This window comes from Schistocerca gregaria, chromosome 8 (assembly GCF_023897955.1).
Source record: "Schistocerca gregaria isolate iqSchGreg1 chromosome 8, iqSchGreg1.2, whole genome shotgun sequence".
NCBI classification, from domain to species: domain Eukaryota; kingdom Metazoa; phylum Arthropoda; class Insecta; order Orthoptera; family Acrididae; genus Schistocerca; species Schistocerca gregaria.
Genome location: NC_064927.1, coordinates 350,262,627 through 350,287,874, shown reverse-complemented (window position 1 = coordinate 350,287,874; position 25,248 = coordinate 350,262,627). Strand labels below are relative to the sequence as shown.

The following is a 25,248-nucleotide window of genomic DNA, read 5'->3' as shown; positions in this document are numbered from 1 at the left end:
AACTCATGTGGATCACCTCACACTTTTCGTTACTCAGTGTCAACTGCCACCTGCCACACCATACAGCAATGTTTTCTAAATCGCTTTGCAACTGATAATGGTCTACGGATGACCTTACTAGATGGTAAATTACAGAATCATCTGCGAACAACCTAAGAGAACTGCTCAGATTGTCACCCAGGTCATTTATATAGATCAGGTACAGCAGAGGTCCCAGGACGCTTCCCTGGGGAACACCTGATATCACTTCAGTTTTACTCGATGATTTGCCATCTGTTACTACGAACTGCGACATTCCCAACAGGAAATCACGAATCCAATCGCACAACTGAGACGATACTCCATAGGCCCGCAGCTTGATTAGAATTCGCTTGTGAGGAACGGTGTCAAAAGCTTTCCGGAAATCTAGAAACACGGAATCAACTTGAGATCACCTGTCGATAGCGGCCATTACTTCATGCGAATAAAGAGATAGCTGCATTGCACAAGAACAATGTTTTCTGAAACCATGATGATTACGTATCAATAGATCGTTCCCTTCGAGGTGATTCATAATGTTTGAATACAGTACATGCTCCAAAACCCTACTGCAAACCGACGTCAATGATATAGGTCTGCAGTTCAATGGATTACTCCTACTACCCTTCTTAAACACTGGTGCGACCTGCGCAATTTTCCAATCTATAGGTACAGATCTATCGGTGAGCGAGCGGTTGTATACGAGTGCTAAGTAGGAAGCTATTGTATCAGCGTAATCTGAAAGGAACCTAATCGGTATACATTCTGGACCTGAAGACTTGCCCATATCAAGCAATTTGAGTTGCTTCGCAACACTTAGGGTATCTACTTCTAAGAAACTCATGTAGCAGCTGTTCGTGTTTCAAATTCTGGAATATTCCATTCGTCTTCCCTGGTGAAGGAATTTTGGAAAACTGCGTTCAATAACTCCGCTTTAGCAGCACAGTCGTCAGTAACAGTACCATCGGCACTGTGCAGCGAAGGTATTGACTGCATCTTGCCGCTTGTGTACTTGACATACGACCGGAATTTCTTCCGATTTTCTACCAAATTTTGAGACAATGTTTCGTTGTGGAACCTATTAAAGGCATCTCACATTGAAGTCCGTGCCAAATTTCGCACGTCTGTTAATTTTAGCCAATCTTCGGGATTTCGCATTCTTCTGAACTTCGCATGCTTTTTCTGTTGCCTCTGCAACAGCGTTCGGACCTGTTTTGTGTACCACGGGGGATCCGTTCCATCTCTTACCAATTTATGATTGCTCAGTTGCTGTTGCTACTATATCTTTGAATTTGAGCCGCATCTCGTCTGCATTTGCATAGACAGTTCGGAAGGAATGGAGATTGTCTCTTAGGAAGGCTTTTAGTGACACTTTATCCGCTTTTTTAAATAAAATTATTTTACGTTTGTTTCTGGTGGATTTGGAAGAAACGGTATTGAGCCTAGCTACGACGACCTTGTGATCACTAATCCCTGTATTAGTCATCATGCTCTCTATTAGCTCTGGCTAAGAGGTCAAGTGTGTATTCGCAACCATTTACAATTCGCGTGGGTTCGTGGACTAACTGCTCGAAATAATTTTTGGAGAAAGCATTTAGGACGATCTCGGAAGATGTTTTCTGCCTACCACCGGTTTTGAACAAGTATTTTTGCCAACATATCGAGGGAAGGTTGAAGTCCCCACCAACTATAACCGGATGAGTGGGGTATTTATTTGTTACGAGACTCAAATTTTCTCTGAACTGTTCCGCAACTATATCATCTGAGTCAGGGGGTCGGTAGAAGGACCCAATTATTAACTTAGTTCGGCTGTTAGGTATAACCTCCACCCATACCAATTCGCACAGAGTATCTACTTCTACTTAACTACAAGATAAACCACTACTGACTGACACAAACACTCCACCACCAATTCTGCCTAATCTGTCTTTCCTGAACGCCGTCTGAGACTTCGTAAAGATTTCTGCAGAACTTATTTCAGGCTTCAGCCAGCTTTCTTTACCTATAACGATTTCAGCTTACATGCTTTCTATTAGCGCTTGAAGCTCAGGGACTTTCCCAGCACAACTACAACAATTTACTACTACAATTCCGACTGTTCCTTGATCCCACGTCCTGTATTTGCCTTGCACCCTTTGAGATTGCAGCCCACCCCGTACTTTGCTGAGGCCATCTAACCTAAAAAACCGCCCAGTCCACGCCACACAGCCTCCGCTACCCGTGTAGCCGCCAGCTGAGTGTTGTGAACTCCTGACCTATTCAGCGGAACCCGAAACCCCACCACCCTATGGCGCAAGTCAAGGAATCTGCAGCCAACACAGTTGCAAAACCGTCTGACCCTCTGATTCAGACCCCTCCACTCAGCTCTGCACCAAAGGTCCGCAGTCGGTTCTGTCAACGATGCTGCAGATGGTGAACTCTGCCTTCATCTCGTAAGCAAGACGGGCAGCCTTCACCAAATCAGATAGCCGCTGGAATCCAGAGATAATTTCCTCAGATCCAAAGCAACACAAATCATTAGTGCCGACATGTGCCACCACCTGCTGCTGGCTGCACCATGTGCTCTTCATGGCATCCGGAAGGACCCTTTCCACATCAGGAATGACTCCTCCCGGAATGCACACGGAGTGCACACTGGATTTCTTCCCCTCCTTAGCCGCCATATCCCTAAGGGGCCCCATTACGCACCTAACATTGGAGCTCCCAACTACCAATAAGCCCACCCTCTGCGATTGCCCGGATCTTGAAGGCTGAGAATGATCCTCTGAAACAGGGCAGGCAGCTGCATCTGGCTCAGCCAGAGACAGTGCCTGAAACCTGTTTGTCAGACGCACCGGGGAGGCTTTCTGATCAACCTCCGGTGACATCTTTTGCTGCCTGCCACACCTTGGAACGACCTCCCAATCAACCACAGGCGAGGGCTCAGCCCCTCTGCAGGCAGCAACTGGGGCAACCACAGCGGCAGACCGATCTGGGGGCAGACGGGACGAGGTTGACATCCCCGTGATACCCAAGTCCGGCTCCCCACAGTGGTGCCCATTGGCAACAGCCTCGAGCTGCGCGACCGAAGTCAGTGCCGCTTGCAGCTGTGAGCGAAGGGATGCCAAATCAGCCCTCATCCAAACACAGCAATCGCAGTCCCTGTCTATTCTAATCGATGTTGAACAGCAGTTACTGAAACAAGAGTCTGTACGTAGATAACACAAGGGAAACACGCAAAGAATGTATTAATTAACCTGTACAAATGCCTAACGACTGTGCTACAATCTGCCTGAATTTACGATTACAGTAACTAAAACTCAAAATTACACCTCCTATATGAAACTCACACGCAATTTAAGAAAGAATCTACGAAGTAAACACTAAAGCGCGATGCTACAACTCTCAAATACTATAATACGCCCGAAATTTATGAATTAAACAATGCAAGTACCCAAAAACACGCAAAGAAATTAAGAATTAAACTATGTAACAAATAAGTAACCTAGGGGTATAAGACTTGCTGCTGCAGCTGTTTATCCAATGGTGGCAGGTAGTTAGATATAATGGGAATTAGTGAAGTTTGGTGGCAGGAGGAACAAGACTCCTGGTCAGGTGAATACAGGGTTATAAATACAAAATCAAATAGGGGTAATGCAGGAGTAGGCTTAATAATGATTGGAAAATAGGAATGCGGGTAAGCTACTACAAACAGCATAGTGAACGCATTATTGTGGCCAAGTTAGATACGAAGCCCATGCCTACCACAGTAGTACAAGTTTATATGACAACTAGCTCCGCAGATGACGAAGAGATTGATGAAATGTATGATGAGAAAAAAGAAATTATTCAGATAGTGAAGGGAGACGAAAATTAATATTCATGGGTGACTGGAATTTGATAGTAGGAAAAGGGAGAGAAGAAACGTAGTAGGTGAATATGGACTGGGGCTAAGAAATGAAAGAAGAAGCCGTGTTTTAGAATTTTGCATAGAGCATAACTTAATCATAGCTGACACTTGGTTCAAGAATCACGAAAGAAGGTTCTATACATGAAAGAAGCCTGGAGATACTAGGAGGTATCAGATAGGTTATATAATGGTAAGACAGGTATTTAGGAACCAGGTTTTAAATTGTAAGACATTTCCAGGGCCAAATGTGGACTCTGACCAGAATCTATTGGTTATGAACTGTACATTAAAACTAAAGAAACTGCGAAAAGGTGGTACTTTAAGGAGATGGGACCTGGATAAACTGAAAGAACCAGAGGTTGTAGTGAGCTTCAGGGAGAGCATAAGGGAACAATTGTCAGGAATGGGGGAAAGAAATACAATAGAAGAACAATGAGGAGCTCTGAGAGATGAAATAGTGAAGGCAATCAAGTAGGCAAAAAGAAGGACTAGTAGATATCTTTTGGTAACAGAAGAGAGATTGAATTTAATTGATGAAAGGAGAAAATATAAAAATGCAGTAAACGAAGCCGGCAAAAAAGAATATAAAAGTATCAAAAATGAGTTCGACAGGAAGTGCAAAGTAGCTAAGCAGGGATGTCTAGAGGACAAATGTAAGGATGTAGGGGCTTATCTCACTTGCATGAATATCAAGAGCTCAGATGGAAATCCAGTTCTAAGCAAAGAAGGGAAAGCAGAATGGTGGAAGGAGTATATAGAGGGTCTATACAAGGGTGATGTTTTTGAGGACAATATTATAGAAATGGAAGAGAATATAGATGAAGATGAAATGGGAGATATGATACTGCGTGAAGAGTTTGACAAGCACTGAAATACCCGAGTCGAAACAAGGCTCCGGGAGAAGACAACATTCCATTAGAACTACTGACAGCCTTGGGAGAGGCAGGCCTAACAAAACTCTACCATCTGGTGAGCAAGATGTATAAGACAGGCAAAATACCCTCAGACTTCAAGAAGAATATAATCATTCCAATCCCAAAAAAGCAGGTGTTCACACATGTGAAAATTATCGAATTGTCTCCTCCTTGTAAATGTTAAGCAGACAACAGTAGGCAATCTGTAACTGGAGAAGTGGCTGCATTTTTCACCAAGGTAGTAAAATTCCGGTTCTGGCAACATGACATTGCGCACACACAACAGTCATTGTCTTTAGATGAAATGTTATGTTAAAGTATTACTCTAGCTTTAGGAACTAATAGTTAAATTACCATAGAGGATAGAGCGACATGTTGGGGAATGTTATAAAGGAAGAACAGCTCACTCAGATGGCCAAAAGGGACCTATCTATTTTGCGAATGAGGACATCTTGTGTCCCCGCATAACAGGTGGATCCCTTACATCTCGGGACCTGAGTGACCCGACCTATCCACCTCCCTTCCCTGAGTAAGGAACTATTATTTGCAAAAACTAGGACAGTGTTGTGTATTTTTATATGTACTTACTGGTATTAGTGATGTTTTGCCTCCTAAAAGGTATGTATTGGTCAGCAATTTGCCTCGTAACTTTAAAGTTTTATCAAGTTTTTTATACATAGACAGATGAGTCTATTTTCTTGCCAGTTATTAATTTAAGAGCTTTGTCGTTGCATTCATGTGTACAAGATTCTTCACCTGGTTTCAATGTTTGAAAGCTTATGAAAACTTTTACACCACAGACTTCTTCCTTTCTGTATCTTTATTTCAGTACTTTGAGTTTATTACCATCCACTGGATTAGACATATTATGGGCCACATATTTTGATGTTGTTTTGTATACTTATAGAGAAGCATTTGGTCTACCAAGGGACTTTTCCTTGATTTTAGGTGATGGAAAAACAATATTAAGGAAATTGTTGACTTTTGATTTGGCATAAGGATCGTGCCTAATTTAATTGGATGAAAGTTGTAATGCCCATTTCAGTGGTTGGCTCATCATTTTATTTTTGCAATCAACCAGCCATCTTAATGCCATCCACTGTTTGTTTGAGTGCAGGGTGATTCAAAAGTAGTTTACATATCAGGCATACAACAAAGATAACTAATCGCATAGGAACTGGGGCTCGCAAACACTGAGAGGGTGCTGCAGTCATGAGAGGGCATTGCTGTACAAACATGGCCAGAGCACATGGGGGCCGTCACAGTTTGTGCCATTTAACCACTGGGAGTAACATGCCTAGCTACATGTTACGCTAAATGGCTGAAATGCATTTGATTTATGGTGCAGCCAACTGCAATAGACGGAAGCCATGCGATTGTATTATGTGAAAAATCCTGATAGGAAGATACCATGCCACACATTATTTGCCATCCTGCAATGCAGAGTGTGCGAATCTGGCTCATTCCATGTACACGAGCTAGATGCTGGCCACCAACAAACTACTCGGACAGTTGTGGTGGAATAAAGAGTTCTCGAAGAGGGTGCGGCATATGCTGTGAACAAGTACACGAGATGTATCCCATGCCCACTGATATTCCCCAATCTTATGTCGAGCACGTCCATGCATTGCTTCTGGCAGGGTCTACAGCAAGTGCGTAGGGTTTGCACTGTTGTTTCTGCGGGAACCTGCTGCAGATCAAAGCTTAACAACAAGTGTCCTCTTCACTGATTGGGCTGCATTCTCATTTGAGGATGTGATGAACTTTCACAACCTGCATATTTGGGCAAATGTCAACCGACATGCTACACGTACACATGCCTCATAATGCAAATTTGCCCTTAATGTGTAGGCTGGCATTGTTGGAGGCTGTTTAATTGGGCTATACATTCTCCCAGATGGACTTGGTGGTGACATGTATTTTGTATTCCTGCGAGAGGTTTTGCCAGACATGCTGAATAACGTTCCCATGCCTATTCATCACTGCATTTGATTTCAGCATGATGGAGCCCCCATGTGTTTCAGCAGACAAATGGGGGCATATCTACAGGTAACCTTGCCCGAACACTGGATTTGTCATGGTGGGCCAGTCACATGGCCACCATGATGATTACCCCATCTGTTCTCACCCTTTTTTTCCTGTGGGGGATATCTGAAGGTCCTTGTGTAAGAAACAGTTGCTACATTGCCAGAGGACCTAGTGGGCAGGATTGTTGTTGCAGTAGAATGTCTTCGAAATACACCAGATATATTTGAGAGGGTGCTTCATTCAATACGGCGTCAATGTTGGCCGTGGGACAATACTTAGAGCGTCTCTTGTACTGGGCGTACATTTGTAGCACGTGACTAAATAACTGCATTGCCATTAGTGTCCCGGACGGCCTTTGCAACCCCCAGTTCCTCTTGATTACTGATCCTTGTTGTATGCCCGATGTGCCATGTTTGTATGTAAAAGTGTTTTTGAGTCACCATGTATACTGGAGATTGTATGTGAAATTTCTTTACGACTTATGGCTGTAGTTATATGGTCTTCACTTTTTGTTTTAACAAGAGAAACCACTCGTACACCAGTACCACGATCTTGAGAAAGGGCGCAAATGATCATGCTGTTTAGTGCCAAATAATTTAAAATCCACCCATCCATTCATCCACACAAGGACTGAATGAGACAGTATAAGGTAACAGCTGGCACCTGATATGCATGTGAACTTCTTGTGTTGAGACACTGTTATTAAGAAATTCTGTTATTAAGAAGTACTCAGGACTGGACTGAGACCACTATGAACTTACCACACCTACATTATACTCTGCAAACCAGTGTGAGGTGCATGGCAGAGGGTACGTCCCATGGTACCAGTTATTAGGGTTTCTTCCTGTGCCATTCATTTATGGAGAGTGGGAAGAATGATTGATGAATGCCCCTGTGCATGCAGTAATTACTCTGATTTTATGCTCATGACCCCTTTGTGAGTGATACATACGGGTTTGTAGTATATTCCTGGAGTAATCTTTTAAAGCCGGCTCTTGAAACTTTATTAATAGAACTTGTCAGGTATAGTTACAATCTCTCTTCAAGAGTCATACAGTTCAGTTCTTTCAATATCTCGGTGACACACTCCCATGCATTAAACGAACCTGTGACCGTTCATGCTGCCCTCTTCTAATTACATTTGGTATCCCTGTTAGTCCTATCTGGCATGGCTCCCACACACTTGAGCAATATTGTAGAACTGGTCACAAGAGTGTTTTGTAAGCAATCTCCTTTGTAGATTGATTGCACTTCCCCAGTATTCTACCAATAAATCGAAGTGCACCACTTGTCTTACCCACGACTGAACCTAGGTGATCAATCCATTTTATATATGTTAAACCCAGGTGTTTGTATCGAGTTGGCTGGTTCCAACAGTGACTTCCTGATATTATAGTCATGGGATATTTTTTTTTAAGTAAAAAATTTCCATTTCTGAACATTTAAAGCAAGTTACCAATCTCAGCACCACTTACCAAGATCTTACTGTATACTTATACAGCTTCTTTCAGATAGTACTTCAGTATAGATAATTGCATAATCTGCAAAGAGCCTGATTCTACTGTTAATATTGTCTGCTGGGTCTTTAATATACAACATCAACAGCAATACACTTCCCTGTGCACACTCAAGTTTTTCTACATTATGTGGTCAAAAGTATCTGGACACACCAAAAAACACATGCTTCTCATATTATGTGCATTGTGCTGCCAGGTACTCCATATCAGCAACCTCAGTAATCATTAGACATTGTGAGAGAGCAGAATGGAGCACTCTGTGGAACTCCCAGACTTCGAACGTGGTCAGGTGATAAGGTGTCACGTGTGTCATACGTCTGTATGCGAGATTTCGATACTCCTAAACATTCCTAGGTCCACTGTTTGCGATGTGATAGTGAAGTGGAAACGTGAAGGGACATGTACAGCACAGAAGCGTACAGGCCGACCTTGTCTGTTGACTGATAGACCGCCGATAGTTGAAGAGGGTCGTAATGTGTAATAGGCAGACACCTATCCAGACCATCACACAGTAATTCCAATCTGCATAATGATCCGCTACTAATAATATGAAAGTTAAGCGAGATGTGAGAAAACTTGGATTTTATGGTCGAGCGGCTGCTCATAAGCCACACATCACACCGGTAAATACCAAATGATGCCTCACTTGGTGTAAGGAGCATAAAAATTGGATGATTGAACAGTGGAGAAACGTTGTGTGGAATGACAAATCATGATACACAATGTGGTGATCAGATGGCAGGGTGTGGGTATGGCGAATTGCCCTGTGAACGTCGTCTGCCAGCCTGTTTAGTGCCACTAGTAAAATTTGGAGGTGTTGTTGCTGTGGTGTGGTTGTTTTTTTTTTTCTTCATGGAGGGTTCTTGCACCCATTGTTGTTTTGTGTGGCACTATCACAGCACAGGCCTACATTGATGTTTTAATCACCGTCTTGCTTCCCACCGCTGAAGAGCAATTCGGGGATGGCGATTGCATCTTTCAACACAACTGAGCACCTGTTCATAAAGCATGGCCTGTAGCGGAGTGGTTACAAGACAATAACATCCCTGTAATGGTCTGGCCTGCAGAGAGTCCTGACCTGTATCCTATAGGACACCTTTGAAAATGTTTTGGAACACCGACTTCGTGCCAGGCCTCACCGAATCACATTGCTACCTCTCCTCAGTGCAGCACTCTGTGAAGAATGGCCTGCCATTCCCCAAGAAACCTTCCAGCACCTGATTGAACAGATGCTTGCAAGAGTGGAAGCTATCATCAAGGCTGAGTGTGGGCCAACACCGTACTAAATTCCAGCATTTACCAATGGAGGATGACATGAACTTGTAAGTCATTTTCATCCAGGTATCCGGATACTTTTGATCACATAGTGCACGTGTGATGATGTTCCATCCAAGTTAACATGCTGTTTCCTCCCTACTTAAAAGTCCTCAATCCAGTTATAAATTTCTCTCGATAACCCACATGATTGTACTCTTGGCATGATATTGCATCAAATGCTTTTTGGAAATCAAGAAATACGGCATCTACCTGATTCCCTTGATCCAAATCTTTCAGTATGTCGTGAGAAAATTCCAAGTTGGCTATCACATAATTGATGTTTTCAAAATCCATGCTGGTTGGCATTGAGGGGGTCATTCTGTTCCAAAACCTCATTATGTTTGAGCTCAGAATATGTTCCAAGAGTGTACAACAAATTCATGTCAAGGATATCGGACAGTAGTTTTGTGGATCACTTCTACTACCCTTCTTGTAGGTGGGTGTGACCTGTGCATTTTTCCAAAAAGCTAGCTATGGTTTTTTGTTTAAGGCATCTATGACACATTATAGTTAGAAGAGGGGGTAACTCAGCTACAAATTCAGTGTGAAATGTAACAGGGATTCCATTGGTCCCTGGAGCTTTGTTCAATTTTAACGATTTCAGCTGTTTCTCAACACCACTTACACTTCTTTCATTCATCGTTTTAGTGGTATGAGGATTAAATTAGGGCAATTCCCCTGGGTTTTCCTTTGCAAAGGAATGTATGAACATGGAGTGAATCATATCAGCTTTTGCTCTGCTACCTTCAATTTCAGATCCTGTCCCATTCACTAGGGACTGGACACTAACTTTGGTGCCACTAACAGCCTTCACATATGAGTAGCATTTCTTTGGGCTCTGTGAAAGATCAGTCGATAAATCAGCCATTGAAGGCATCACAGCTAAATGTATATCATTCAGCATCTCCCTGTCTATAGCCCAATGCTATGTTTTACACCTATGATGCAGTAATCTCTGTTTCTTTGGAAGTTTCTTTGGAGTGACTATACCATGGAGGCCCCCTTTCATTATGAACTGTTTGACTGGGTATATGTCTAATCAGTGCAAGTTCCTTATTGGGATATGACACCAGTGATTTTTTTTATCTAGTTTGCTGGACATATATATCTTTCTACTTGTTTCAGTTGTCCTTTGTACTTCGATAATTCCTGTTGCCACAACTTTGTCGTGGTCACTGATACTAGTTTTGATGTGGATATCCTCAAAGAGGTCAGGTCTGTTCGTTGCCGTTTGATCTAATGTACACTGAAGAGCCAAAGAAATTAGGAATAGTGAACTCAGGTGGCTTGGCTTCAGTCAATGGGATAGACCCACCTAGTTTTGCACACATGAAATGTGGTTAAATAATGGATAACAAGTATCTTATTGCCCCAACTGTGTATATAAAAAACAAAGATTCCAAGACTTACCAAGCGGGAAAGCAACGGTAGACGGGCACAATAAAATAACACACAAACACAAAATTACGAGCTTTCGCAACCGGCGGTTGCTTCGTCAGGTAAGTGGGAAGGAGAAGGAAAGGTGAAAGGATGTGGGTTTTAAGGGAGAGGGTAAGGAACCATTCCAATCCCGGGAGCGGAAAGACTTACCTCAGGGGGAAAAAAGGATAGGTATATACTCGTGCGCACACACACACATCCATCCATACATATACAGACACAAGCAGACATATTTAAAGGCAAAGAGTTTGGGCAGAGATGTCAGTCGAGACGGAAGTGCAGAGGCAAAGATGATGTTGAATGACAGGTGAGGTATGAGTGGCGGCAACTTGAAATTAGCGGAGATTGAGGCCTGGTGGATAACGAGAAGAGAGGATATATTGAAGGGCAAGTTCCCATCTCCGGAGTTCGGATAGGTTGGTGTTGGTGGGAAGTATCCAGATAACCCGGACGGTGTAACACTGTGCCAAGATGTGCTGGCCGTGTACTAAGGCATGATTAGCCACAGGGTGATCCTCATTACCAACAAACATTTTCTGCCTGTGTCCATTCATGTGAATGGACAGTTTGTTGCTGGTCATTCCCACATAGAAAGCGTCACAGTGTAGGCAGGTCAGTTGGTAAATCATGTGGGTGCTTTCACACGTGGCTCTGCCTTTGATCGTGTACACCTTCCGGGTTACAGGACTGGAGTAGCTGGTGGTGGGAGGGTGCATAGGACAGGTTTTACACCGGGGCGGTTACAAGGGTAGGAGCCAGAGGGTAGGGAAGGTGGTTTGGGGATTTCATAGGGATGAACTAAGAGGTTACGAAGGTTAGGTGGACGGCGGAAAGACGTTCTTGGTGGAGTGGGGAGGATTTTATGAAGGATGGGTCTTTTTTCAGGGCAGGATGTGAGGAAGTCATATCCCTGCTGGAGAGCCACACTCAGCCTGATCTAGTCCCGGAAAGTATCCTGTCACAAGTGGGGCACTTTTGTGGTTCTTCTGTGGGAGGTTCTGGGTTTGAGGGGATGAGGAAGTGGCTCTGGTTATTTGCTTCTGTACCAGGTCGGGAGGGTAGTTGCGGGATGCGAAAGCTGTTTTCAGGTTGTTGGTGTAATGGTTCAGGGATTCAGGACTGGAGCAGATTAGCTTGCCACGAAGGCCTAGAGTGTAGGGAAGGGACCGTTTGATATGGAATGGGTGGCAGTTGTCGTAATGGAGGTACTGTTACTTGTTGGTGGGTTTGATGTGGACTGATGTGTGAAGCTGGCCATTGGACAGATGGAGGTCAACGTCAAGGAAGGTGGCATGGGATTTGGAGTAGGACCATAACCATAACCCACTGTCCTTTGGTTGGTCTTTGTTTTTAATATATATAAAGACCTTTACAAATGTCTGCTTGTGTCTGTGTATGTGCGGATGGATGTGTGTGTGTGTGTGTGTGTGTGTGTGTGTGTGTGTGTGTGTGTGTACACCTGTTCTTTTTTACCCGTAAGGTATGTCTTTCCGTTCCCGGGATGGGAATGACTCCTTACCCTCTCCCTTAAAACCCACATCTTTTCGTCTTTCCCTCTCCTTCCCTCCTTCCTGAAGAAGCAACCGTCGGTTGCGAAAGCTAGAAATTTTGTTTGTTTGTGTGTGTGTGTGTGTGTGTGTGTGTGTGTGTGTGTGTGTGTGTGTGTGTGTGTGTGTGTGTGTGTTATTTATTGTGCCTGTCTACCGGCGCTTTACCGCTTGGTAAGTCTTGGAATCTTTGTTTTTAATATATGAGAGAGCGGATTGGAAATTCAGGTGTGGACTTTATTGTTAACAAAATAGTTAAAACAATGTTAATTAAAACACTATTACAATTGCTGAAGAAATGTCAGAATGTCAATAATTGCATGAAAAATAAACAGATTCATAGAAATCCATAAAGCGTACGTGCCAACATTCTTACAGAGAGGTGGATTATGTTTAAGAGCAACAGAAAGACTAAAGAATGATTCATTGGTGGAAAACTTAAGGAATGATGCCAGAAGTTACAGAGATGTTGTCTTGCCAATAACAAGATGTTTGTCCTTCACAAATTCAACCAAAATAAAAGTCAGGAAATGGACTTGACAGTGACCAAATTGAACTAAATATGAAAGTGACTCTGTTAATGAGTAAAGAAATTGTGCTTGATTTTATAGTCCTAAACAAATTTAAGAAATAGAATGTTCATAGGTTATCAAGTTGAAGAGTAAATAGAGATGCATCAACCAAAGCACTCTCCAGGCAGAAAGTAAGAAATTTTGATGACAGGAATTATCCAGAATAAGGAGATTTAACCAGATGAATTATACAAAGTTCTGTGTGTCTTGGTTTGTGGGGTATATGCCAACAATGACAAAAGGGGCAATTATGTAAAAACAAAAGTTCATATACAAACAGAAGGAAGTTGTTGCAGTTACTACAAGGAAAGGAAGTAAAATAAAAATAAAAAAGGCAACTATTAAAGAGAACATGAAAGTGTCAAGCAGCAGTAATGGAAACCTAATTCATTGCACTACATGAAACAAAACTGTTCGTAAATGTCTTTGAGAGCACATGAGAATATACAATCAATAGTTGGTAAAAGTTAGTAAGACAAACTAGTCAAAACAGAAAGACTATGAAGAAACAGTCGTGAATGTTGAATTAAGTTACAGGTGGCATGCTAACTGCAAGAAAATTGTACGAGTGTTCAAAGATTTCCTTATGTGTTCATTTAGTCAGAGAGATGGAGTAGGATCACAGATTGTTAAAAATGGCAGTGATGACACCAGGAATCACCCCAGATGAGTTGTCCTAAGCCATTCTAAGAACAAAGCAAGGAAAGGCTCTAGTAGATAATGATATACAATAAAAATGGTTAAAACTGGAGTGGGTAATAAAGCCATGACATTCAAAATTGTTTACAGAATTTCTGAAAGGGGGGGGGGGACACTAACAACCTGGAGAAATTTTTGCAGTTACTCTACTTCACAAGAAAACGTGTTTGGCTCCTCTTTACAGTGTGTAAGATATTTACTTAAATTATCAGCTTCACAAAAGGGAGTGAAGCTATAGATTTCAATCAGACAAAGGAAAAATCTATGTTTATAATTGTTTGGAGAACTGTGATCCAGTTACAAGCTGTGCACAGAATTATAAAATGGAGCAATAGATATGAATTTCTACTTTGTCTCTGATTCATGGATTGTGGAAAAGATCTTTCCTCAATTTCAGCCAAATAAATCTCAATATCCATTGAGAAAAAACCTGTTGATTCCATCTGTGGAAGCATACTGAAGAATATAAACATCAATGCTACAGATTCTGTTACACTTCAGCAGGATAAAAGAAAAATTAAAATTCAAAGAGGATGTGTGGAGAAGTTTCCATGTTAATGAAATTATTCTTAGGTACCTGAAATGTTTTCTGGATGAGGATGATGAGGATGGAACACAGCTGAATCACCATCTGCTTTGGTACATTACATGGTTTACATTAAGTGCAGATACACTGCACCTGATGGAAGCGTTTAATAGAGGAAGTGTGAAAGTAGACCTGAAAACAATGGTAAGATTAAAGTACTGTAGAATCAAATTGCTGAAAAGGAAACAGAGATATACAAATTATTTGTATTTATTTATAGAAGTGGGTCATGTGTTTTCGATATTTTCACCTTTCGAGTATGAGAGTTGCTCAGTAAATGATGGATATATCTTCGGAATTCCTATTCCTAGAAGATACAGGGAAAGAGACACAATGAATCAGTGAACAAATTGTAGCAGTAGATATCATTCTGACTGTATAAAATGCAGGTTGGTAGGATATGTAGCCAGGTGACGTAATGGAAGGTATGTGAATGATGTAAGAGAATGGAATAGTAAGGATGAATAACTGAAGTCTGTTGTGTATATGAAAGTATAGAAATGACAATATTAGCTGTTTTCACAGTGTTTGAGAATTTTCTGACTACTGTAACATATAGGCCACTGCATTGATGCAGTGTATCTATACTTGGCTTTTGCATAACCATCCCAGGTCAGATAATACTTTGCGTAATATTTAAGTCTCCCCTCTCCCCTTGGGGAGAGAGAATTAACATCTCACCCTAGTATCATCTGGCTTCAACATAATACAATTCTGTGATTCAGATCTAATATGTATTGCTGAATTGTTTTTCGTTTTATCAACAGCTGTTCAGCATGTGATGCAGCACTCTCCAGTTGGTATTTTGAGAAAGATGGGCTGCTATTTTGCAAGGATGACTACTATGCAAAATATGTGGAGTCATGTCAGGATTGTGGACAGGTGAGTGAGTGATATAAGGAGTGCAGTGAGCTATATTTTAACTATGAAATTAACTCATTGTACCAATTGTGCCTGTTTTTTCATTGGAGACTTTAGATAAATAAAATGTCAGGCACACTGTACTTTTCAGTATATCCTCTATCAAAAGAAACTGCAGACTTAAACATCAAATTTCAAGTTAGATTTAATGAAGGTGTATTTTTAGTTGTGTCCATGTCAAAATGGGATCCGATCTAAATGTACAAATATAAGTTTTGTGGGTAGCACTATAACCACTCCTGGACTAATTACACTGTGAAGTAGGTAAACAAACAACTGAATGGGCTCCTATATAACACTGAGAGATCCTACATTCATACTATTTCATATAATGCCATGGGCAGATGGGGTTGGACAAAAGACTGCTCTCGTTACACAGGAAAACTACTGATGTGGTGTATTAGTGTACATCTGTTTCTCAGTCTTGACGTTTATGCTGTATACGTGTTACTATGCTCCACTGGAAGTCAAAAACAGCAGAGCACCTGTGCAGCTTTACACAGTAAATACGTGTTGTTGGCAATAACACACACAGACTTGAATGGTCTTATATGTATTCTCCCTACTTGGAAGATTGCAACCACGAATTGAATATATGTATAAGTTGGCAAACTTGCATCATCAGATTTTAATTTTATCTTGTACATAGATGGCAAAACGTTTGTAATAATCTTGTTGTTCATTGCAGCTGAGCTAACTGAGCACTTAACAACATTACAGTGAAACCTCTATATAATGGTTTTTCAAGGGACCACAAATTCTGAACACTGTCTAGAGAAAAACACTATAAAGAGGAAGGCTTCCAAATAATAACTATAGGGAATTACTGGAGGTTGGGATACCACTAATCAGCTTTGACAAATGGTGCCATAGATGACATTTTAAATATGTAATACTGTAATATGATATTCATTGCAAATGATCAATGTATTAAATTATTAGTTTTTTGTAATTAAAACATGGGGCCCATTAGGTGGATGGGTGAAAGTAAATGGATCAGTTTGTAATGCAAAAAGTTATAACAGATTCTTAAGATATGACATCATTGTCCAAAGTTGACTGGTGGTATCCCGTTCTTCAGTTGACCCAATTATAGAATATGAGCCAAATTTTGTTTATGATATACTGAACATATTACATAAAAACACAGTAAATGGTACAGATTAAAAAGGACTTAGTTGCAAAAAATTACTTTAATAATTAAATTGTTGCAATAAGGTATGTAAACGAATGACTGATGTGGATAGATTTTACAGTGTCTAGCAAGAAAATTAGGATTGTGTCAGTATATTTGCATTGTGAAGGGACAGATCAAGATAAGATGGATAGTTTTTATGATGCACTCAGTGATGTAGTTGTTAGAGTAAAGGACAAGGACAGTGTTCTGCTCATGGGTGATTTTGATGCCAGGATTGGAAATCGAACAGAAGGGTATGAAAAGGTTATGGGTAAATTTGGAGAGGATATGGAGGCCAGTATGGGCTTAGTAATCACAAACTCCTTTTTTAAACATAAGAACATTCACCGGTATACTTGGGCAGGGGAACCAGATCTGTCATTGACGATATAACAACAGATCAGGAATTCAGGAAGGCTGTGAGGGACACACGTGTATTCAGGGGATTCTTTGATGACACTGATCATTATTTAATCTGCAGCGAAATTGGTATTGTGAGGCCGAAAGTGCAGGAGGTCAGGTCCATGTGTAGGAGGATAAGAGTGGGGAAACTTCAGGATAAGGAAATCAGGCACAAGTACATAACAATGATCTCAGAAAGGTACCAGTTAGTTGAATGTAGTCAGTTACAGTCATTGGAAAGAAAATGGACAAGGTATAGTGACACAGTACTAGAAGTGGTTAAAGAATGTCTTGGAACAATAGTGTGTAAAGGTAGGATGAAGCAAACAGCTTGGTGGAATGACACAGTCAAGGCAGCCTGTAAAAGGAAGAAGAAGGCATATCAAAAATGGCTACATACTAGAACTCAGGTAGACAGAGAAAGTTATGTTGAAGAAAGAAACAAAGCCAAACAGATAATGGCAGCATCCAAGAAGAAATCTTGGGAAGACTTTGGAAACAGGTTGGAGACTTTGGGTCAAGCTGCTGGAAAACCATTCTGGAGTGTAATTAGCAGTCTTCGAAAGGGAGGTAAGAAGGAAATGACAAGTATTTTGGACAGGTCAGGAAAACAGCTTGTGAATCCTGTGGATTCCTTGGGCAGATGGAGGGAATATGTTGAAGAGTTGCTCAATGTAGGTGAAAATACAATCAGTAATGTTTCAGATTTCGATGTACAATGGAATAGGAATGAGGATGGAAATAGGATCACATTTGAGGAAGTGGTGAAAATGGTCAATAGATTGCAGTGCAATAAAGCAGCTGGGGGTGGATGAAATTAAGTCAGAACTCATCAAATACAGTGGAATGTCAGGTCTTAAATGGCTACACAGGATAATTGAAATGGCCTGGGAGTCAGGACAGGTTCCATCAGACTGGACAAAAGTGGTAATCACACCAATCTTTAAACATGGAAACAGAAAAGATGGTAAGAACTACAGAGGTATCTCTTTAATCAGCATTGTGGGTAAAATCTTCTCAAGTATTGTTGAAAGGAAAGTGCGAGTATTAGTTGAGGGCCAATTGGATGAAAATCAGTGTGGGTTTAGGCCTCTTAGAGGTTGTCAGGACCAGATCTTTAGCTTACGGCAAATAATGGAGAAGTGTCACGAGTGGAACAGGGAATTGTATCTATGCTTTATAGATCTAGAAAAGGCATATGACCGGGTTCCTAGGAGAAAGTTATTGTCTGTTCTACGAGATTATGGAATAGGAGGCAAACTTTTGCAAGCAATTAAAGATCTTTACATGGATAGTCAGGCAGCAGTTAAAGTTGACGGTAAATTGAGTTCATGGTTCAGAGTAGTTTCAGGGGTAAGACAAGGCTGCAACCTGTCTCCACTGTTGTTCATATTATTTATGGATCATATGTTGAAAACAATAGATTGGCTGGGTGAGATGAAGATATGTGAACACAAAATAAGCAGTCTTGCATATGCGGATGACTTAGTTGTGATGGCAGATTCGGTTGAAAGTTTGCAAAGTAATATTTCAGAGCTAGATCAGAAATGTAAGGACTATGGTATGAAGATTAGCATCTCCAAAACGAAAGTAATGTCAGTGGGAATGAAATATAAACGGATTGAGTGCCAAATAGGAGGAACAAAGTTAGAACAGGTGGACAGTTTCAAGTACTTAGGATGCATATTCTCACAGGATGGCAACATAGTGAACGAATTGGAAGCGAGGTGTAGCAAAGCTAATGCAGTGAGCGCTCATCTACGATCTACTCTCTTCTGCAAGAAGGAAGTTAGTACCAAGACTAAGTTATCTGTGCACCGTTCAATCTTTCGACCAACTTTGTTGTATGGGAGCGAAAGCTGGGTGGATTCAGGTTACCTTATCAACAAGGTTGAGGTTACGGATATGAAAGTAGCTAGGATGATTGCAGGTACTAGTAGATGGGAACAATGGCAGGAGGGTGTCCACAGTGAGGAAATCAAAGAAAAACTGGGAATGAACTCTATAGATGTAGCAGTCAGGGTGAACAGGCTTAGATGGTGGGGTCTTGTTACAAGCATCCCCACTCTACCAAGAGTGTCTTTCCGCCATCCATCTAACCTTCGTAACCTCTTAGTTCATCCCTATGAAATCCCCCAACCACCTTCCCTACCCTCTGGCTCCCACCCTTGTAACCGCCCCGGTGTAAAACCTGTCCTTTGCACCCTCCCACCACCACCTACTCCAGTCCTGTAACCCGGAAGGTGTACATGATGAAAGGCAGAGCCACGTGTGAAAGCACCCATGTGATTTACCAACTGACCTGCTTACAGTGTGACGCTTTCTATGTGGGAATGACCAGCAACAAACTGTCCATTCGCATGAATGGACACAGGCAGACAGTGTTTCTTGGTAATGAGGATCACCCTGTGGCTAAACATGCCTTGGTGCACGGCCAGCACATCTTGGCACAGTGTTACACCGTCCGGGTTATCAGGATACTTCCCACCAACACCAACCTATCAGAACTCCGGAGATGGGAACTTGCCCATGTCTGCTTGTGTCTGTATATGTATGGGTATGGGTGTGTGTGTGTGTGTGTGTGTGTGTGTGTGTGTGTGTGTGTGTGTGTGTGTTATTTTATTGTGTCTGTCTACAGGCGCTTTCCCGCTTGGTAAGTCTTGGAATCTTTGTTTTTAATATATTTTTCCCATGTGGAAGTTTCTTTCTATTTTATTTATATTCATGTAATTGTTTATAAATTAGCTGAACACTCATGTAGATCCTGTATGTACAAAAGATTAATAGGATACTTAAGTGTCAATTCATATGAAGTGGTCCAGTGATGGTTGCTTGACCATTTTTAATATATTAATTTTTTTGTGATTGCCCTATATTTGAGAAGTTCAAAACAGTTTTTTAAAATAATTTAATTTGCACCTTTACTGAATGGTGGTCATTTTTATTTGTAGTTAAACAATGGTTTTACAGTCTGGAGACTTTAGCGAAAATTTGAATGTTTCTGCCCTGGTTTAAGTTACAACATTGCAATTTACATGATTGTTTTTTAGAGAAGTGTCCTCTACAACATTGTCTATTACACAAAATACCCTAAATTTAAAAATAACCGGTCAAAATTGCCTCCAAAGTTTGGTATCCAAATTTTCAAAAATGCACTTTTTAGGCCCAATAATAACAAACAAGGAGTGATTTGTGAGTGTCTCTTTTTTTCCTTTAGTTAGATATCATACACTACTAGCCTCATATGGAATAAGAACTATTACAAATGTTTCCTTAATTTTTTATGAATTTTTGTTAAATTTGGGATCAGTTATCTTATGTGGGACTGAATATAAAAATGATTTTTCCACAGTTTGTACACCTATAAGATAACAACGTACTGGAAAAAATTTCAACATTGATATCTGACTGTGAACAAAGATACAAATTTTTGAAAATCTACATCTACATGACTACTCTGCAATTCACATTTAAGTGCTTGGCAGAGGGTTCATCGAACCACAATCATGCTATCTCTCTTCCATTCCACTCCCGAACAGTGCGCGGGAAAAACGAACACATAAACCTTTCTGTTCAAGCTCTGATTTCTCTTATTTTATTTTGGTCATCATTCCTACCTATGTAGGTTGGGCTCAACAAAATATTTTCGCATTCAGAAGAGAAAGTTGGTGACTGAAATTTCGTAAAAAGATCTCGGCCCGATGAAAAACGTCTTTGCTGTAATGACTTCCATCCCAATTCGCATATCATATGTGCCACTCTCTCTCCCCTATTATGTAATAATACAAAATGAGCTGCCCTTTTTTGCACCCTTTCGATGTCCTCCGTCAATCCCACCTGGTAAGATTCCCACACCGCGCAGCAATATTCTAACAGAGGATGAACGGGTGTAGTGTAAGCTGTCTCTTTAGTGGACTTGTTGCATCTTCTAAGTGTCCTGCCAATGAAACACAACCTTTGGCTCGCCTTCCCCACAATATTATCTATGTGGTCTTTCCAACTGAAGTTGTTCGTAATTTTAACACCCAGGTACTTAGTTGAATTGACAGCCTTGAGAATTGTACTATTTATAGAGTAATTGAATTCCAACGGATTTCTTTTGGAAATCATGTGGATCACCAACTCGTGAGGAAATAATTCACATTACTCTACAACTGGTCTTATACCTGTTGCCAATTTAAATGGTTTATTGCTTCATTGTAATAAAATTTAATTGTGACATATATTTAGTTAACACTATCACCCAATATTAATTTAGTTTATTTATTTTTAATAATGCAATATTAAACAATAGGAGCTTTAGCTATTGTTCTATGGTAATAAAAGTGCCCATTTAAGTCTAAGTTTAGGTTTATTGTTAGCTTTTGTTCTATTATAGTAAGAGTGCCCATTTAAGTATACGTTTATTGTCAATAAATGAGTACATTATTGCTGGGTGTGGCATTGTTGTAGCAAGTCCGTAGGCATTGTTGCAGGCACTCCGTTCTTGACCTCTGTGTGGAAGTACATACTTCGAGAGTGTAGAATGTGTTATGTGCTTTGTTCTGTGTATAATTTATTAATTTTTGAGAGATTAACTGTATGCAATAACATGGAAGAACAGTGCTCTGTTGGACAGATAGTAAGTGAAGTGTGTCGCAAAACAATTTACGGTTTGGTTTCAAAAAAACTTGAAAAATGTCAATGATTTTGATGAAGTTAGACAGTCTTTGTTTACATTTTGAGTAAGTTCTTCTGTAACATCAGTGTGAGTATCATCAGTAGAAATATATTCTGAAGTACAACCACATTTCTGGAAGAAAGTGCTGTGATTCACTTAAAGTTCCTAAAAAGCCTATTACTAAAGGTTTGAGGGAAATAAAACTTGATCATTTGTCCTTATGTGAGAGTGAAACAGCTTCCAAAGTGATACGTAATGTGATTCCTGGAAATTCTCTGTGCCCAAATTTACTCAAAAATATTTGTTGCGAATCCAGAACCAGAATCATGTAACCTTGTTCACGACATTTATATTCCTAATGAGGAAGCTGTTAAGATATTGGATTTTGCTTGTTCTAAGTTATATGTATCTCTTGCTTCGAAAATAATAAAATTAAGTAGCAGAAAAAGAAAAGCAGCTATTGAAAATAAGGTACAACAAATTTCAGACAAAATTAAAAGAAACTTCCTGGCAGATTAAAACTGTGTGCTGGACCGAGACTCGAACTCGGGACCTTTACCTTTCGTGGGCAAGTGCTCTACCAACTGAGCTACCCAAGCACAACTCACGCCCCATCCTGACAGCTTTACTTCTGCCAGTACCTTGTCTCCTACCTTCCAAACTTTACAGAAGCTCTCCTGTGAACCTTGCAGAACTAGCACTCCTGAAAGAAAGGATATTGTGGAGACATGGCTTAGCCACAGCCTGGGGGATCTTTCCAGAATGAGATTTTCACTCTGCAGCGGAGTGTGCGATGGTATGAAACTTCCTGGCAGATTAAAACCGTGTGCCGGATCGAGACTCGAACTCGGAGACGAGGTACTGGCAGAAGTAAAGCTGTGAGGATGGGGCGTGAGTCGTGCTTGGGTAGCTCAGTTGGTAGAGCACTTGCCCGCGAAAGGCAAAGGTCTCGAGTTCGAGTCTCGGTCCAGCACACAGTTTTAATCTGCCAGGTAGTTTCATATCAGCGCACACTCTGCTGCAGAGTGAAAGTCTCATTCTAAAATTAAGAGACTTGGAATCATGCTTTAATAATAAACATACCAACATTATTTCTAAAGGAGAAGAAAATCTAACACCAGCATCATCCCTCACTGAATATTTGAGCTTAATCGAGAAATTAAAAATTACAATGTTCAGTAACATCTAAAGAGGAAAAAGTTAAAATTTTAAGTTTGCTCCCTGACTCATGGTCAAGAGAAAAAATAGTTCATGAATTCAACATTTCTCATCATGTGATTAAAAGTAACCCGAAAATTAGTGAAAGAGCAAGGCTTTCTTCTAGTTTTAGGAAAGAAGAAAGTAGTAGGTATAAGTGAAGAAACATTTAAAAAGATCCAGCAGTTTTTTGAAGATGATTGAAAACAGTAGAATGTGTCCAGGTTGCAAAGATAGCAAAAGAGTTATCACTGGAGTTGAAGTAACAAAGCAGGAATGACTAGTGCTGTCAAATTTAAATGAACTTTATGTAGCTTTCAAAAATTCTCATCTTGAATGCAGAGTTGGAAGGTTGTGACTTCTGCCCTGTATGGTGAATTTTTCCTGGATCCTCAGGGACACGCTTTATATGTGTTTGTCTATATCATCAAGATGTCAAACTGATGACTGTGGGTGCAAAACTCTGTGATCTTAACTACAAAGAGTTACTAGATTTAATAGTCTGTGGCACTAACAGTTATGACTGCATGATGAGTTTGTGCAATAAATTCCATGGTAAGGAAACCGTTTTTGAATTGTTTCATGAATGTGAGGAGGAAATTACAGACAGTATTACCTTCACAACAGTGGTTCACAACTGACAGGGCAGAAATAACAACAGTGGTTAAATCTCGGGAAGAGTACTTGGAACTTTAATTGATAACTTACAAAAACTCAAGTCACCACTATGTTTCTAAAATCCAAAGTAAGTTTTTGAAGGACAAAAAAAGCATAACTTCATGAAACTGAATGTATAGTGCTGGCTGATATTGCAGAAAATTTTACATTTGTGATTCAGGATGCAATACAAGGGTACCACTGGGACAATGACCAGGCAACAGTGCATCCATTTAGAGTCTACTTTAAAAATGAGAAAGACGAAGTTTGCAGTTCAATTTGCACTCCAAGTGACTACTTGGAGCACAACAGTTTGGCTGTACATGTGTTTCAAAAGTATGTAATAAATTACATAAAAGAAAATTTTCCCAAGGTTGAGTAGATGATATAATTTTCAGGTGGAAGTGGTAGTCAGTATAAAACAGAGTTTTTGAAATCTGTGCAACCACAAAGTAGACTTGGGTTGGAGGCTGAATGGCACTTTTTTGCATCTTGCCACAGTAAAAATGCATGTGATGGAGTAGGAGGTACAACAAAATGTGAAGTAAGTAAAACCAGCCTACAAAGGCCAACCACAGACCAAATTCTCACAGTACATGACATGTATGTACTTTTGCAAGGATAATATTAAAGGCATACCTATTTTATGATCAAGAAAGAAGTGGTTCTGCATATGAAAACAACACTTCAAACCAGATTTGAAGACTGTATAGCAGCAAAAAGGAACAAGGCATTTCCACAAATTCCTTGGCATTGTAGAACACTTAGTTTAATGCTTTCTAACATCAGAAACTGAAATTTGAGGATCATTGTCAGTAAAATTACATCTGTCTTTAATGTTGAATGACATAGTGGCATGTGTGTATGATGGACAGTGGTGGCTTGCAGAGGTTGAAAGAATAAGTTTGGAAAAAAATGAATGTTTTTGTGCACTTTTACCACCCTGCTGGCCAAGAACATCATTCAAGAAATCTACTAGTGACAAAGTTCGGATACCAGTTAAAAATGTTTTAAGGAAGCATTGTGCTTGAACATACCACAGTAACTGGGAGGTTTTATTTTATATCACAGAAGCTATTTGAAGAAATACGTATCCTTAACATTCACCACAAGGTTTAGGAACAGTCACATCTCTAAGGATGATGATTGAAAATATTTATTTTAAGTATGTCAGAATAATATAAATGTTAATGTCAGTGTTTCCACTCCTTGTATATAATTCAGTACCATACTTCAATAATAATTGATTATATTCTGCCAATATCACACATGAATAGGCAACAGCCATAAGATTAGTTGTAGAGTAATGTGAATTATCTTCTCATTTTCAAAAATTTGTATCTTTGTTCAGTCAGATATCAGTATTGACTGGCCGGGATGGCCGAGCGGTTCTAGGCGCTATAGTCTGGAACCGCGCGACTGCTACGGTCGCAGGTTTGAATCCTGCCTCGGGCATGGATGTGTGTGATGTCCTTAGGTTAGTTAGGTTTAAGTAGTTCTAAGTTCTAGGGGACTGATGACCTCAGATGTTAAGTCCCATAGTGCTCAGAGATCTAACTATAGGCAAAATCACTCTTTGTTTGTTATTTTTGGGCCTAAAAAGTGGATTTTTGGAAATTTGGATATCAAACTTCGGAGGTAATTCTGACTGGTTATTTTTGAATTTAGGGTATTTTATGTAATAGGTACTGTTGTAGAGGACACTTA

At 40.4% G+C, this 25,248-nt stretch overlaps 1 protein-coding gene and 1 long non-coding RNA gene across 5 annotated transcripts in view; one reads left to right on the top strand and one right to left on the bottom strand.

Moving 5' to 3' along the window:
• LOC126284706 (LIM domain kinase 1) overlaps window positions 1–25,248 on the top strand; it is a 184,128-nt gene that overhangs the window by 19,026 nt on the left and 139,854 nt on the right. For all 4 annotated transcript variants that reach the window (XM_049983838.1, XM_049983837.1, XM_049983836.1 and 1 more), the window contains exon 3: window positions 15,295–15,409. In XM_049983838.1, the coding sequence (XP_049839795.1) occupies window positions 15,295–15,409 (115 nt within the window). The remainder of the gene's footprint in view (window positions 1–15,294; window positions 15,410–25,248) is intronic.
• LOC126284707 (uncharacterized) overlaps window positions 1–25,248 on the bottom strand; it is a 94,742-nt gene that overhangs the window by 44,967 nt on the left and 24,527 nt on the right. The gene's annotated exons all lie outside the window — the stretch shown is intronic.